We start from the raw sequence: 15,992 nt of genomic DNA, 5'->3' as shown, positions 1-15,992 counted from the left end.
TTTTCATTCAGAATTTTTACTTTTTCAGGGTGTGGCATGAAATAAAAAAATTCAAGATGTTGGCATAAAAAAGTAAATTGACTATTTTTTATTTATGATAGCCTCTATTATTGTTTTATCGGATACAATTTTAACACGTATGCCCTTCATTCCAGAAACTACCCTCATCCTGAGTCACTGCAGTCATATCCAGGACACACTGGAGATCAAATCATCCCTTTTGGGGTTTCCTTTTAGTGGCTCCACTTATTGATCTTCATCAGTATCCATTGTTTGACTTCTCTAGTGTATCCGAGCATGAGTCTTATGTCTTTAACATAACACTTTGTGTCCTCTTTATCAAACTAATGAATCCACAGTGCTCTCACGTGAACCTCAAAGATATGCTACCAACTTCATTCCCTACACGGGCCGCACGAGCCAACATAGCAGCGTCATGTGAACTTATTATGTTCGTAGCATTGCATAGTTGCACATAGGGGATGCATACTGTCTTTTGTGTGGAGTTGCCATGGTTCACTGAATCTTGTGGTGTAACCATTGGATTTCTTAGAAACCCATTGGAAATAGGTGGGAGTGAGAAACGTCGCAGTGTGGTGTTAGTGCAGGTTCCTTGTGGGTATAACAGTATTGTTGGCCGCCTGTCAGGAAGCGTCATCCATCAGCGTGAAAGCCTGACAGCAAATATTTGGAGCAAGAACCCACTGGCTGGTTTTCCTACAAATGTAACGTGAGTGTAGTTTCTTTTTTCCAACTCTCGTACGAGACAGTGGCCTTTAATTGTGTTAGGGTCTAATGTCAGTAGAGATAATCAGTCATTCAGGTCATAGGATATCTACAATTAGTAAGTGAAAGGTAGCCAGATTTGTCAGTAGATGCTTTATTCATTCAAGAGGCTTCTTTATTTTCTCGTGACTGTCTCAGGCCACTTGTCAGAAGAACTGAAGTCTCTCAGCTGAGTGTCGAAACATCTGAAAGAACAGAAGAGCCAATACAGATGCTTCTAACTGCTTGGTTTGATATTCAAGGTCACTGAACTGAAAATCAGATACCTGGCTTCATTGTGAGGAGAAAGGATAACTGCAATTGCTTCTAAGTCAACAGTCAAAAGCATCCATGTAGTTCAACAAGTATTAAGAAGACAGTTGGTTTATCAAATAACTCATCAACAACTATTTTGATTGTTGTGTAACCTAACAAATAGAAATGCTGGGTCTTGTGGCAGGAAATGAGAGCATGTGGGCAGAGTAAGCCAATAGTAGAAAGAAGCCAATAGCATAGACTCTGCCCACACCTTCATGCAGGTGCCCTCAGTCAGTAATCAGTGAGCTGCACCTAGAACAGAAATATATAGAACACCGAAAAAACAATAACATTAGCAATGTCACTAATGTGTAGCAAAGGTAACAGTCATGATAAAAAAATTAATTAAAAAAATGTAAGAACAGGGGAGTGTCATTTCTCATTTGCATCCTACACTGTCATTTTAACGTTCATCTGCAGGTCCTCCGTGCTTCAGTATAAAACCTAAAGCTCTGCGTTGCTGTGGCACCATATGTAACAAGCAAAGTCTTTACCACCACAGTACCAGCTCAAATTACAACTTTACTTAACCTATTGGTTTTAAAGATAATGTAAAAAATGACAGTGTAGGATGCAGTGATAGTGCCTCCAAAATCTAGTAAATGAAAAATGTTCACATCTGACATTTTTAATGAGACTTCTGCCAGTGAGGGAGGACAAGAAGGATACTGCCAAAAACTACTGGCTCAAGTTACCAGCATCCGCTAAGCCAGACAGCCTTTGTCCACACACTTAAAAAAGTGGAGCTCGTCTAGGTTGACCAACTTGTCGTTAGTAGTTTTCCCTTCGCCCCGGAAGGATCAGGCCCGTTATGAGTATGTCTACAAAGCCTCTTGTCTCTGTAAGGTAGTGGGTAAGCAGGATTTCCGTTTTTGCAATTCACGGTGGCAATGACGGCACACATTATTTTAATACGCTTGCCAGACTGTGTAACACCAGTTAAGAACATAGGTATAGGGCGGGGACATTCACCACTAATTCTCTACAGGAATTTGGAAGAGTTCCCCTCGACTAAAACAAGGCTGGAGGAACACGTTCACATTTGACGTTCATTGTCACTTGAGTAGACTTTCACGGTTCAATGAACTTTGCCCCATTTTGATTCCTGGCTGTCCTGAAACCTAAATCCCTTGTTTTGAACTTGTTGAGGTGCTGCCCTTCTCGACACACCTGCCTGTTACAGTAAGCCACACGCAGCACGTCACGTACCAAAACACTCCAGAGTACCAAACACCAGTCATGATCCTATAAACCAGCCCCTTCCCTCTGTGTTTTAGAACATTGGAGACTCAACATGTTTACAACCCACAATGTTGATGCTGATTATGACATTGTTTCAGGTTCATGTTACAAAACCAGTAGAACAAAATATTTTGACACTCAACAGAATATCAACAAATTGGTATATTTGCTGCTTTCGGCCTCCTTAAAGCTGTAAAAAGTACAAAGGATAGGCTACTTAACCTGCAGTAAAACAAATCCAAATCTCACTTAAGATATTTATGAATCACAGACATTTGAAAGATTGCATATAAACTATTCAGCAATTGATTTATAAGGCTACATCTGCTAATTATGTTATGCAGATTCATTTGAGATCTCAACTGAATGTCAGTAGTGTTTAGAAATAAGAAATTTCCTGAAGGTGAATTCATCAAATTGCTTTATTATTTTGACTAAAAAGTTAAATAAAAAGCTGATAAAAAAAAAAAGACCAATTCTCACAATGAGAAGGCGTAACTACGGTATTTTTGATATTTTTGTTTAAGATAATGAAATAAGTTAATTAGTTCTTAAAGCAGCGGCTGATTATTTTTCTGACAGTTGTCTTATTTGAATCAGCTATTTGTTTTAGTTGTATCGATAGATAAAAACTCAGCACACTTTTATTGAAGAATTTAGTGAAATAAGTTTGAAGAACAAATTAAAAGTCTGCACTTGTTGTCAGCCACCGGATGACAAATGCTGTGTAGAGCAGCTGAAATATTTAAAAAAAAAATGTCTGGAATGGACGTCTGTGCTGACCTGTTATGTCAGCATTGTTTTTACCATGACCTCCTGTCAAATTCCTCTCTATTAGTATTTGTAATTTGAAAACACCGGTACAGTTCACGGTGCTCTGACCAGTGTTCTCTTCTCACAGGTAAACATCCAATAAAGTCCCAGAGGGACTAAAAGGTGATGGAAGGTCACAGTTTTTTTCATGGGAAAAGTATTACTCTTTGTCTTACAACCAGTGCAGAGCAGCGCCAAGTGCAATGCACATATCTTTGCTGGTTTTCAACACAGTAGTTATTTTCCCATCCAGCACCCACATTATTTGTAATAAAAAAATGGCTGTATTGGTCTTAAAATAAGGTGCGATCAGGCGCACTGTTGATGCAGTGCTGTCTTGAAGCTGTGAAAAGTAACTGCGATTGACCAACAAAAACCTAGTCTTAAGTCAGTGGTACACCATTTTACTGTTATTTTAAGGGTACATTTTTAAGACCGTGATATGAACCTTCATAGGTGGGTGCACAACGCACCTACATTCTGCTTGTTACACACACACAGACATGCAGCAGCACACAAAAATACAAAAGATTAAAAATGCAAGGATCATAATGTGAAAGATTTTTTTATTTTTTTTTTTATCAATTTTCTCAGTCTGAGCAGGAGCCTATCCGTTTCCCCTGCAGAGAAGCTTTCTTTCCTAATACTCGGCAAATCCACCATCATAATAGCAATTTATCACGGCAGAAGCGCACCTAGCTTTTAAGGCGATTGGGAGATGTCACTCTGGCTGGTTTATTTCACGCTACACCAAAAAAAACAACATGTACGATTATTTAAGAGATTAAGTACCATCCCTTTGAAACATGCCCCCTCTTTTGTGCTCAGATTATCAGATGATAAACTAGCAAAATTGGATTTAGACCGTGTGCTTAGATTGTTAAAATATAGCAGTTTGTAATGTTCACATTTATTTAAAATTAAAGACCCTGCTTTGCTGCAAAGCTCACAAAAAATCTGATTGGGATTCATCTACAGATCTGCATATTGCAGGACATTTTTTACATAAGTTTCAGGTGTCATAGAATCAGTTTCATTGGAAAACAAGGTCTCAGAAATAAGACTGATTATAAAAACAGGCTTATTGAGATATTTCATCACTTATTTATTAAATGTTTAACATTGTTCAAGAGCTCAGGTTTTGGTTGTGGCCTTTTTCTTCCTGCTTTGACTTCATAGAAGGTAATACAGAACTGAGCTCTGTTTGGATAAACAAGACCAGGCGATTATGAAATTTTCAGCCTGTGCCAGGATATGAAAATGTGAAGTAACTTCAGTGTTTTCTGCCAGCAACGAGTTCCTCTTATTGTTGCATAACTTCATCATGTGTCGCTAGCATACATGCAGTGGCGACAGCCAGGCTATATTCTAGAGCGTTTCTCTGTCGGTTCATAATAATTACTAGAGACACGTTCCACAAAGGCACTGATCTGTAGCACTGCATGGCTATTATTCTGCAGACAAAAGCCAGCCATATGTGCCTATTTTCAGCCCCAGTAACATAAAGTGATGAGGGGTTGTGGGAGCTGATGTTTTTATGCCACAGCACTTTATAGCCACATATTGCTAGCTAATTAAGTATGTCTGTTTGTTTTCATATTTCAGCTCCCAAGAAGAGGACAGGCCAATATCTCCTTTCTACATGAGGTAAGCCGCCTGTCTTTGTGTTAGAAAGCTGTCAGCGGGGGTGAGAGGATGTTGTTTTGGACTGGAGGTGTGAGGGAAAGCAGGGCAGCGTGCACATGCAACAGTTTGCTCAACGCTGTTTGGTTATTGTGGCGGAGGCAGACGCGGCACGTTTCAGACACACCACCTCAGCACAGCACACATCTGGGAGAAGACACTGTGTTCCAGAGTGATTAGGATTCTTGAACAGTGGGGGAACGAAAGAATCATACCTGAAGCTCGGGAATAATGTCTGCAGCTTAAACGGTTTATCAATGAATTGATTAGTTAATTGACAGAAAAGTAATACACCATGTTGACCAGTTAATCTTTTCAATCAAAAATAGTGAGAAAATGCCAAGCATTGTAATTCACTGTTGCTTTTCTTTCTATCATTGTAAACTAAATATATGTAGGTCAAACAAAACAACATATTTTACGATGTCACCTTCGCCTCAGGAAAGTTGTAATGGGCATTTGTACAATATTGAAACGACTAATCAAGATAAGAAAAGAATTGACTGAATAATTGATGATGATAGTAACAGTGTTCATTGGAGCCCTAATAATATCTGACTATATCAAATCGATATTAAAGAGTTGTCCAGACACAGCTGAACCAGCTGTGAACACTGTCTCAGTTAGTCATTTGGGCTCGGCACATTTTTTTGGCATGTTGTTTACTGACCTGATCTTAAAGCTGACATGGGTCAAGGGTGACTATTAATTGCTAAGATAACTGAACGGATGACGCAGGACAAACGGAGTCATGAAGTTTTATTCAGAGATGACATATAAAGAAGGCAGCTCAACTTTAAATACACCTTATGATCAACACGTTTGAAAAGTTAAACTGTTGTGAAGCAGAGTTAAACCTGGATTACATTTTTTTTTTTAATATATTAACAGGAACATCTTGTCTTTTTTTGTTGTAATGTGATAAAGCACAAATCCATTTTTATCTGTGATGGAAATGCTACTCGTACATTAATCCGAGGCATACACACGTGGTTGGTCACAGAGGCAGCAATGAACAGTGTGAGTAGTACAAAGAACATGACCACAACCTGTTTGACTGAGGTTCAGGATATGTAATCTCTTTGTATGTATTGCATAATGTGTGTCCCCACCAACCTCACTCAGTAAAGTTCATGTACAGTTCATTCATATAATCCATCTAAAACATGCCAGAGGTTCCTATAATTCAATATATAAAATATACAGGCATGTAGGTATGCATTCATATGATGTGCATGCATGTGTATGCATATGCACAGTAACCATGTGTATTTCTGTCATACCTGTTGCTGTTGTACATATACTTAATGTTTGTGAAGTCAATTACATTTTAACTCAGAGGGCAAACCTGACAGGTCAACACAACAGGTTATGGAGGTGGGTTTGTTGTACTAACTTTCACACACAGCTATTGCCGTGCAAATCACAAATCCTGAATATTTGTAGCCTCTTAAACACGTGGATTATCTTTTTTCAGGTTTGTGTCATTGCAAAGTGAAAGTCCACTGGTTTTAGTGATGATGTCCTCTTGGGCTCTGAGAGGATTTTCTTTCTAGTTCTGTGACATTCAACTGATAATGAAAGTAATCACAAATTGCAGCTCTAGTCTGTTTCTCTCTCTGACATCACTGAAGGACAAAGAGCAACGCCTGTTTACACTCTATACTCACTTCTCTTGCTCACGTTCATCAGTGAATAAGTCCATGGCCTACTTGTACTTTGTCACATACACACACACACACTCATGCCTACACGCTTCCTCTCTGCTGAAGTCTACTTGCATTCCTGCACATACAGGAACTCTCAGGGTGCTACATGGGAGCTTAACCATAGCCCGGTCAAAGTGAATCATAAATCAAATGAATTTGTTTCTGAAGGTCCTGGCTAATATCTGACCGTGGTGTAATACTGGATTACCTGAGCAGACGTCCCCGGGTACACAGTGCTGCGGATTTAACTGGCATAAGCTCATGCTGTGAAAGCTTTGGAGTTGTTTCCTCCACATTTTGCATGCCTTAAACACCAATTGACTTTAAAATACACTAACACAGCCACTAACTACAGAAGCACATTAATTTGTTCTTGCTTATATTTGCGAAGCAATTTTCTTAGTTAGGAGGTTCATAATGAAGCAATTAAGTTCAGCAATTGTGAATCTCTTGTAAAATAAAGACTTGCACTGTTGGCTTTTTACACATAGACACAGTAGGACAAAAAAATAGCACAACTGCAGAATTGAAATGCCAGACCTGTCATATCATTACAGACCTGACTTAACAGTTCAGCAAATCTTAAAGACCCAGCTGAACTGGAAGCAAAAAAGCAGCAGACTTGTCAGTTGACATTTAGATAAATTCAAAATTTCTCACACAAGCCAGACAGTGACATTATTTCCAAAAGAAATAGTTTTATATCTATAATAGTTATATATTATAATGTATAATAGTTTTTATGACATGTTTGTACCAAGAGTTAGATTAAGAAGGTTCATATCTCCAATATCTGTCCATTAAATACAACGCTACAGACAGCAGATAGCTGTCTGAAGGTTAAAAGACCACAGGAAATAGTGTGGCACATAACACTGATAAAACCATAAATTTAGGTTTGTTACTTTTGGAAAGAGCTAGGGCAACTGTTTCCTCCTTTTCCAATGTTTATGCAAAGCTCAGATGACTGTTTCATATTTATCATAGAGACTTGGCGCATGACCTGTGGCATTTAAAAGGGAATAGGCATATTTCATAAAATATCAAGCTGTTCTAACAACAATAAGATCAATACACTTTAAGGCACGTCATATTTTTTTAGGATTTGTGTTGTGTAAACCTTCAAAGTTCATGTCATTTACTCTTTCACAAGTAACTGGAGAAGGCAACTGTTGATCTTATACAACTTCTTTTTCATCCCTCTTCTGGGGGGAAGTTGGATCACTGTCAGTACTAAAACTTATAACTAAACAAACAGTAGAAAGTTTGTATTGAGACAAACACTTTGTTGTACTTGTAAACAATGTCAATAGAAAGGTAGCAAATTAATCTAAGAAATGACTTTTGAGATTTTATGGCCCATGTAAAAATTCTAACTGGGAAATGAGGTTACACACTCATACAGTTTATCTTCTAAAATAACCCGCTGATCAGTTCTTGATCAAACACTCAACTGGGCTTTGTGATAGTTTTGAAGTGATTTTAAAAAAGGATCGTTGACTTGGCTCATTCGTATTCTGGTTGTGATTCTCTCGTTGTTTCTGACACAATGACTCATCCCTCTTTCCGTATGGTCTCTTCTGCCAGTAGTTCATGACTCAGACTGTCTCCTTTGCACACCAGGCAGCAATCCCATCTCATACCACAGTGGTTTCACACTGTTGCATCTTTAGATACAGACAAAGCCAGTGGATCTAAGTCCTCTCTGGGTACTGGTGCCCCTTTCTTTTATCAAACTGCGACACTTCTTTTATCCCGTGCCAACCCACAGACTATTTGGACTGATGATAGTTGCCACAAGATTTTTCCCACATGATACGTATAGGCAGTAACACTCATCTGTTTATTTCATCAACAGCTTAGAAGTGGCACAAGCGATCATAGAAGAGAGCTAAATTAAGTTTGCAGACCGCCATGGACAAAAGATTTGAGCAGGGATAGAGTTGGTGTAAAATTAGGATGTCACGAAAACAGAGTACAGTACACCATACAAGGAAACTTTATTTCTGATAATGTCGACCGACACAAGACTAAGACTTTTTAAGAATGCCAGCCCAAATCCGCTTTTTTTTTTTTTTTTTTTCATATCCAGTCTGGACAGCAAAAACAAAAAAACTTGAAATGCAAACTTTGCAATCTGGATCCAAACCCCTTTTGGAGGTGGTTTGAAATGCTATTTCAAACAGATTTCTACAGATGCGTTGCAGTCCGGACGCTCTGCTGGTTTAGATCGGATTTTCACCCTCAACGTGACACATGGTGACAACATCATTTTTAGAGACAGAGTGAGCAGAATCTATGCTACCACTAGCAGAGTGCTATCGGAAAGTGTGAATTTTGACACTGTAGAGGACAAAGAACACAACAGTCCATGAACACAAGTCAAAATAAACTGTCTGCCGCCACTTCTGTGTTAGAAAGCCCCATCACCAGCATAGCTGCTTGTATATTGTTACCACAGCAACCCATGCAGATAGGTTGGTGATATCTGGACACACCAAATCCAATGCACTTGCAAATAACAGTGCAGATAGTCTGTCTTAAATATTATTTTTTTTTATTTTAAAAATAAATCAGATTTGCCTGCAGTCTGACCATAGCCTAATTTCCATACAGTGTTTTCCAAGACATGTTACACACACAAAAACGTACATATAATTTGACTCTGGTTGTCAGTAGCTCTCAGTATACATGGACAAATAATACTTTCTTACACCAATTGCCCCTGACAAGGATACTGGCTCTCCTATAATGTACCAAGATAAATCTAAGAGGTCACAAGATTAATAAGGATATAGGCGACTTTTTCTATACATTCGTTTGACCTTTCTGTATGTCTAATTCTTTCCTTTTTTCAGGAGACATGACATCAGTCCACATGAAAGCCATAAACAGGGAGGAGTCACAATTACACAACTGTTTATTGTAGGTGGTCACAAGCCAGAAAAGCTTGTGAGCTACTGCCTTAAACCATCACAGTATCAGCGCTAAACTTGCAGCACAGACTATAGTAAACTTGATTTGTTAGTCAAGGTGCTATAAACATTTCTCAAGGTATGCTATTCATCATCTGCTGGAGCATATTCTCGTTATATAATTGACTATCACAACCTTTATACTAAGACCAGCCCGTAGCATGGGGCATCGTATTTCAGGCTTCAGAGATGACTGAACACATGTCTTTAACGTCCACTGCACTTGATGAATCTTACACCTGACATTTGCAGGCATTGCGATCTAAGGTTAAATCAACGGTAGTAAGCCATTAAAGCGTTTTTTTTGTTGTTGCTTTAACCTGTCGCATTGAGAGACGGCTCTATTATTAAGTACTGGGATAATATTTTTCCTGCTGTGAGACAGTTGAGCAGTTTATTATGCTGGACAAACTTTCACTCCTCTGTCTTCACTTTTACAATGAAATAAACTGAACTAAAGGTACAGGTTTATTAATTTTTCCATCATATGACTTAATGTGATGAAGATATTTCTTTAGGAAACATTAGTCGTGAGCACTGCAGTTAAAGCTGATGATAAAAAGCCAAACGTTTATGATTTTAAGATCTTAAAGTCATCAAATTTATTATCTGGTTATCACACAATGGGGCGTGCCGTCTTTTAATCTAGTTCACTGTCCTCTCTTACAGCTTTGGTTTCATTATACTTCTGTGCTTTTACACAAGTTCATCATGGTCACCTTCACAGTGTCTTTTATCAGCATGCCGTATATGGAGCATTGCCAGGTTGTGCTTTTACTGTCAACACCACTGTTTATGGAAGAATTTTCTCAGGTCGCCCTTACGAGGTAGTTCTTCTCCAGGAAAAGTAGACCATGACGTTGATCAGCTGGTCAAGACCATAGGGCGTATAGGACTTATGGGACCTTACTGAGGAAAATCAAAATCTTAAGATGTTTCATTTGTTTATTTTTGATTGTTTGACTGATTCTTTAGTAAGATGATTAAATATAGAAAAATGGTGAGAAAGTAAGAGTTCAAGGTGGCATCTCCTAATTTCATCCAAGCGCCTGTCCAAACCCAAATATCATTATCAAGAGCATAAAACAAAGAAAAGCATCAAATTATCACAATTGTGAAACTGTAACCGGATAATGTTTGGAATGTGATCATCAAATTTGTTAGCTAATTTTCTGTCAAACAACTAATCACTTAATTGACTTTTTTCACTTCTGCACTCCACAACTGCAGCTACTGTAACGTGTTTTTTATGTTTTATATACAGTTTTATTTTGACTGAAGTGATGGGTTGCTCAAATTCCCAGTTTACTCATTTAGCTTTGATTATGGACAGAAAACTACAGGCACATTTTATTTTTTTATGAATGAAACCCTCAAAAACATAATGAGTAGAGAAAGCTTGGGAAGCAGGTGCTAACCTTACCGTGGTAGTCTCTGCCTGGTTCTGTGGTATTAAATCTTAAGTATAACTACAGTATATCTAGATATACACATTTGATTAGATATAGACACATCCCTCCACACATGGTATAACCACCTATCTTTTGTTAATTATTGTTGGAAAAATTACTCAGAGGCTTGGTTCAAAATCAAACACATCAGACATTTTATTCTTGCAAGAAGGAGCAACTACATGCACCCTCAAAGAGAGGTGTCCAGCAATGCTCAACGTCGCTCCTCCGTAGGGCAGCTTTTATACAGTGTGACAAACAGTTGACAGTCACCCCCATTCCCTTTGTATCTGCTTTCGTATGGTAATACTGAGTTGGTTGTAGGTCACAAGATAAGGACACAGGGGAGTCGTCAATTAGATGCGGAAAGTAAAACAAAAAGGAATCACTTGCAAACAAGACAGAAAACAAAAGAGACTTTTCGGAGCCTGCTTGACAAGAGACTTTCCGAAGCCACAATGCAAACAAGAGGAAGAGGCAAATCTTTTTTTCCATCAATTGTGTTTTTCCAGTAGATTACATGCCTTTACATTTTGAGAAAAGAAGAGCGGATATAAAAATGAAGATATAAATGAGGTCACAGATCAGTATTAAGATCTATGACCATATACTCTGCTGCAGGACTTACTGGTAGTCATAGAAGCCAGCCACTTCACTCTCAAAGGACCCATTTAAGCTCTGAACACAGCTGAGGTTAAATCTCACCCACGCACATAGATGGCTTGATCACTTAGGGCCAGAACCAGAGCTCGGGGGATTTTCACTGTTGCTCAGTGACCTGTTGTGACCACTTGTTCCTCGAGCATTAACCTCCCCTCTTGTTTTTCTTTTAGTAACCACCTCTCCCCTGTCCACTGCAGACCAAATGTGGTGAAGTGAGTGGACTTTTGTATTGTAACATAAAATTAATTGTGATATTGCTTTTTTAATTCATGAATATACAGTTTTTTCTAAACAAATATTGTACCACATATGAGTGTGAAGCATAAAATGGTAAATGTCTTTATCTTTCCTTCTCTCTGAAGTTTCCTGGACAGGACCATACGCTCAGCAGTGGAGCAGCACCTCTTTGACGTAAACCTTTTAGGGGATGAACATATAGAAAACGTAACCACAGGCCCTTCGAGCCCAATGGCGACCGCGACTGCACGACAGAGACGTCGGCAGCAGAGAGAGCAACAGGAGGAGGGCCCGAGACACCGACAGAAAAACAGGTGCAGTGGGTCTGACGTCATCATGAAGTGGGTGGTTGAGGGTCTGAGGATAAAAAATGAGTCATTTGTCTTCTGTGGCAACACTGACGTGCATTTTTCTTTTACTTAAAAACTAAACTTGTTAGTACAAAATAAATACTTGTCTATTAAAGTAATAACTTCCTTATTATATAGTTTCCTTATTCAACAAACTCTAGACACAAATTCCCTTTTTATTTAGGAAAATTTAATTAGAAAGTATTTTTATTAGCAAAATACTGTAGTCACAATGATACAGAAATAGTTTTATATAAAGTACACGTAACTTTATTTTTACCACTAATATGTTGCACAATCATAGATGTAAATACATTTAAAGTCACATATTTTACACACCAAGCATATTTTATACGTTTATACGTTACTGAACCTCAGAGCTACAGTAGCTTCAACTAACATAACTGTACAACTACTAAATTAGTGTAGTGCAAAGACAAAAATAAGAAAATAACTGAGTGAGTAAAACAATAGTGCCATAACCAAATAGTTGAATATTTAATACTGGTCTATCAGTCTCTGCTAAGACTCAGGTTCAGTAGTTTGTCAGTTATAGAGTTCAGTGAGGTAAGTGACTCAACATAAACAACTGTAGTGTACCATTTCTAATTCGTGGAAAACTCTCAATGCATTATCAAGTTTTTGTTGATGTCGAGAAGACGTCAAATTCACGAGTGAGTAAATGACACACAGAGTACAGCAACTAAACAATTATTGAACCAATTTAAGTTTTTACGGGATGTAGGTTGAACTTTACTCATTCCATTAGCAGATCTTTCTCACTCAGTCATGGACCAGAAACAACTTCATAAGTATTGTTTGTGCTTAGGTCTCTACTACTATCTTACACTGAACCGCAGAATAATTGCATTCATTGCTAAAGCCTCACTAAAATGCTTCTACCTCCAGTTGGTGTTTTGGTTACAGTAAACATTTGTAAAGTTTCACTCTGCATGGTAAACTTGTCCTCTAAGACATAGTGCAGTCATAACAACTGGAGTCATCCCAGTATGGAGCTAATCTTTGTTGATGGAGACCTGGTGGAGTCTGAGAGATCAGAGACACGTGGATTAGAGGAGTCTCTTCGTCCAGAGATGGCGGAAAATGTAAATAAGAGCGTGGACGGTAAATAGAATTAGTGCAAAAGCTAAACAGCACATTAGCTGCTTGAGAAGGTATAAGTAAGGCATCAGAATGACCTTAGCATTTGTTTTCCTAAAGCATTTCATCCAATGCCAGGCTGATAAAGACAGACCACAGTGAACAGGGAGAGTCAGATGGAAGGCAGATGTTTCATTTCCTCGCCCTTTTCTCTCTCGTCTGAGAGCAGAGCTGCATCCGTCAGGGCAGACAGAAACAAGGAGAACATCCCGTCAAGCGGCGACAGCAGTTCAGGCAGCGTGGGGGAGGACGCCAGCAGCAGCGTGGATTCCCAAGGAGGCCAGAGCAGTCATGCTGAGCGAACACATAAACCCAGGAAGTCCAGACACAGCCCGACTATTGTGCAGCTCACTGACAACCAGGCCGCCCACGCTGTGAGTCATCACGTCTTTTCTCCACATCTCTCTTTATCTTTGTGATTTCTCTTCATCTCGTCAGTTTATCTCCTGCTCCTCTTTGTTATTATGTGTTTTTTTGCCTGCTTGCTTCTTCTTGCCTCTCACTACGACCAGTCAATCCAGTGTAGGTCAATAGATAACATTATGCGAGCTGGTTATGTGGATTTATTTGTAGCAATATGTATGCAACCCCAAATGGGAGTAAAGATCTGAAATTACTGTCAGCTTAATGTACTAGAAACTTTGTTTTATAACTGTTTCCACGTCTGCACACAGCATCACCACTTTCATAGATCTTCTCTTACGCACTAGTGATGGATGAGGAGTTCAGCTTAACTCTTCCTTATTTTTAAGTCACTGCAAATAACTGTCTGTTGCCGTTAGCGAGAATCATTAAATGGAGGAAAGTTGGAAAATGACAGGAAGCTGTGCAGCTGCCTAATGGTTCCCTGCCATTGTACAGCAGCTTGGAATAAGCTGCATGCCACACTAATTGTTACCCTCTGTTTTTCCAGTGGTAGTGTAAATGTAAAAGCCAGTTATGAGAGCACAATTAGCTGCAGCTTTTATCCACTCAAGATACAGAAGCAGAAAGCAACTTTACATTTTAACTGTTGTTATGCAGGCACTCGAGACCACAAAGTTCAAAGCAATTATTAAGTGCTCAGCATTTGTATGTTGTGAAGGGGAAATTAGTAAGATACAGTAAAGTACTTAATGTAGTTTGTAGAATTTTACCTTGGTAATATATTTTACTTGTTTATCATCATCATCTCAATTCAGCAGCTTTGTCACAGAAGTAGCTCCCACAAAGGTTAGACAATAGAACAACCAACAAAACCAAAGAAAGTTATTATTTTGTTTATTGTATTATTTCCAGTATTTATCTCTTTTATTTATCTGGCTGTATTATAATATTGCATGAAAACAAATGAACCAGCAAGTCTGCTTTGTGGCGATATTAGATTTACACATTAAAGAGGATGGATCAGAAAGTTCAGAGACTGCTCCTGTTGCACACAAATGGTGGGCAGCACCGTGACATTTACAATGCACAGAGAACCCATAACCTTCATGAGTAAGTACTCTAACTTCCATTGCTGGATCGAAATCAGTACCCGAGTTACACATAGTTTTGTGATTGCAGACTGTCTGTGATTTCTCAAACTCTGGAAATCTGTAAAGGAGAAACTTCAAATGCTTCAGGAAGCCTACAGCAATATAGCAATGAGCCAGGCAAGTGGTTCTGGGGGACATCCGCGTTTTCGAGGGGCAGAACGTCACTTTCCAAAACTGAAAAAGGGCGCATTATATCAGGCCATCGCTACTGCCTGGAATTGGCTTTCTGGTACTCTTTTTTTGTTCCCCAATAATTTGTCACAAACTTTGACGCACACGGTCTTTGCTAGTTTCAGGTGTGTAAAGAAATCGCAGATGCGCCAGACCAGTGGCCACAAAAACGCGTAATTCAGGTGCTGGTGTTGATCAAGAGATGAAACTTGGAATACTTACGAATGAAAGCTGTAGCTTATCTCTATAACATTGTCATATGAAGTGAATAGGGCAGGTTCATTAGGTTTGGGGTTGTGTCATTACTTATTCTTTAGTCACAAAATTCCTAATTTGAATATTTATTTTTTTCAGTCTCACACTGTTTTATCTTGTTAAATTGCTGCACAGTTTCTTGTTTTTGAGAGAATCAAACATTTGAGAAGTTTGGCTTCTTTTGTAAATGGAAAAGAAAATTTCTTAAAGACTATATTTTGGTATTGATACAGAAAACTCAGGTGATGGACAGACAATTAATTGACAACTTTGATACTCAATTTATTGTCAATTTAGTCACGTTGTTTTTCAAGCAAACATAAAAGATTTAGATTCCACCTTATCAGCTGTGAGGATTTGCTGTTTTTGTGAAGTATGCTGCTGAAACATGTGGCTGTAGTAACCTGATCTCGACAGAGTCTTCTTCTAGTCCGGCTGCATGTAAGCAATTGTGAGTATTATTTACACTTGACTCCTAAATGATGTTTTCTCATGTAAAATTGAGCTTCATGGCGTGCTGTCACAGCGAATGACTGATGGAAATAGAATTGTTGAGTTTAAACACTCAAGGAACAGAATCCGAGACGGGCAGACCGTTTTCTTTTTTTTTTTGCCCCTCCACGCCAACGCCTTACATAACGGTACAGATGACACGCGACGCCTTGACACACATATGCTATAT

At 38.7% G+C, this 15,992-nt stretch overlaps 1 protein-coding gene across 3 annotated transcripts in view; it reads left to right on the top strand.

Annotated features, from left to right (window-relative positions):
• The window catches only part of fam13a (family with sequence similarity 13 member A), a 59,315-nt gene that overhangs the window by 23,287 nt on the left and 20,036 nt on the right, over positions 1 to 15,992 (top strand). For all 3 annotated transcript variants that reach the window (XM_069168140.1, XM_069168142.1, XM_069168141.1), the window contains exons 9-12: positions 4,744 to 4,785; positions 11,790 to 11,831; positions 11,982 to 12,170; positions 13,537 to 13,741. In XM_069168140.1, coding sequence (XP_069024241.1) covers positions 4,744 to 4,785; positions 11,790 to 11,831; positions 11,982 to 12,170; positions 13,537 to 13,741 — 478 coding nt within the window. The remainder of the gene's footprint in view (positions 1 to 4,743; positions 4,786 to 11,789; positions 11,832 to 11,981; positions 12,171 to 13,536; positions 13,742 to 15,992) is intronic.

The sequence above is a fragment of the Embiotoca jacksoni genome, unplaced genomic scaffold (genome assembly GCF_022577435.1).
Source record: "Embiotoca jacksoni isolate LCO1_2020_lvr unplaced genomic scaffold, fEmbJac1.0.p SCAF_4, whole genome shotgun sequence".
In the NCBI taxonomy this organism is placed as follows: Eukaryota; Metazoa; Chordata; class Actinopteri; family Embiotocidae; genus Embiotoca; species Embiotoca jacksoni.
The sequence above is the reverse complement of the archived record's forward strand: the minus strand, read 5'-3'. Positions and strand labels throughout refer to the sequence as shown.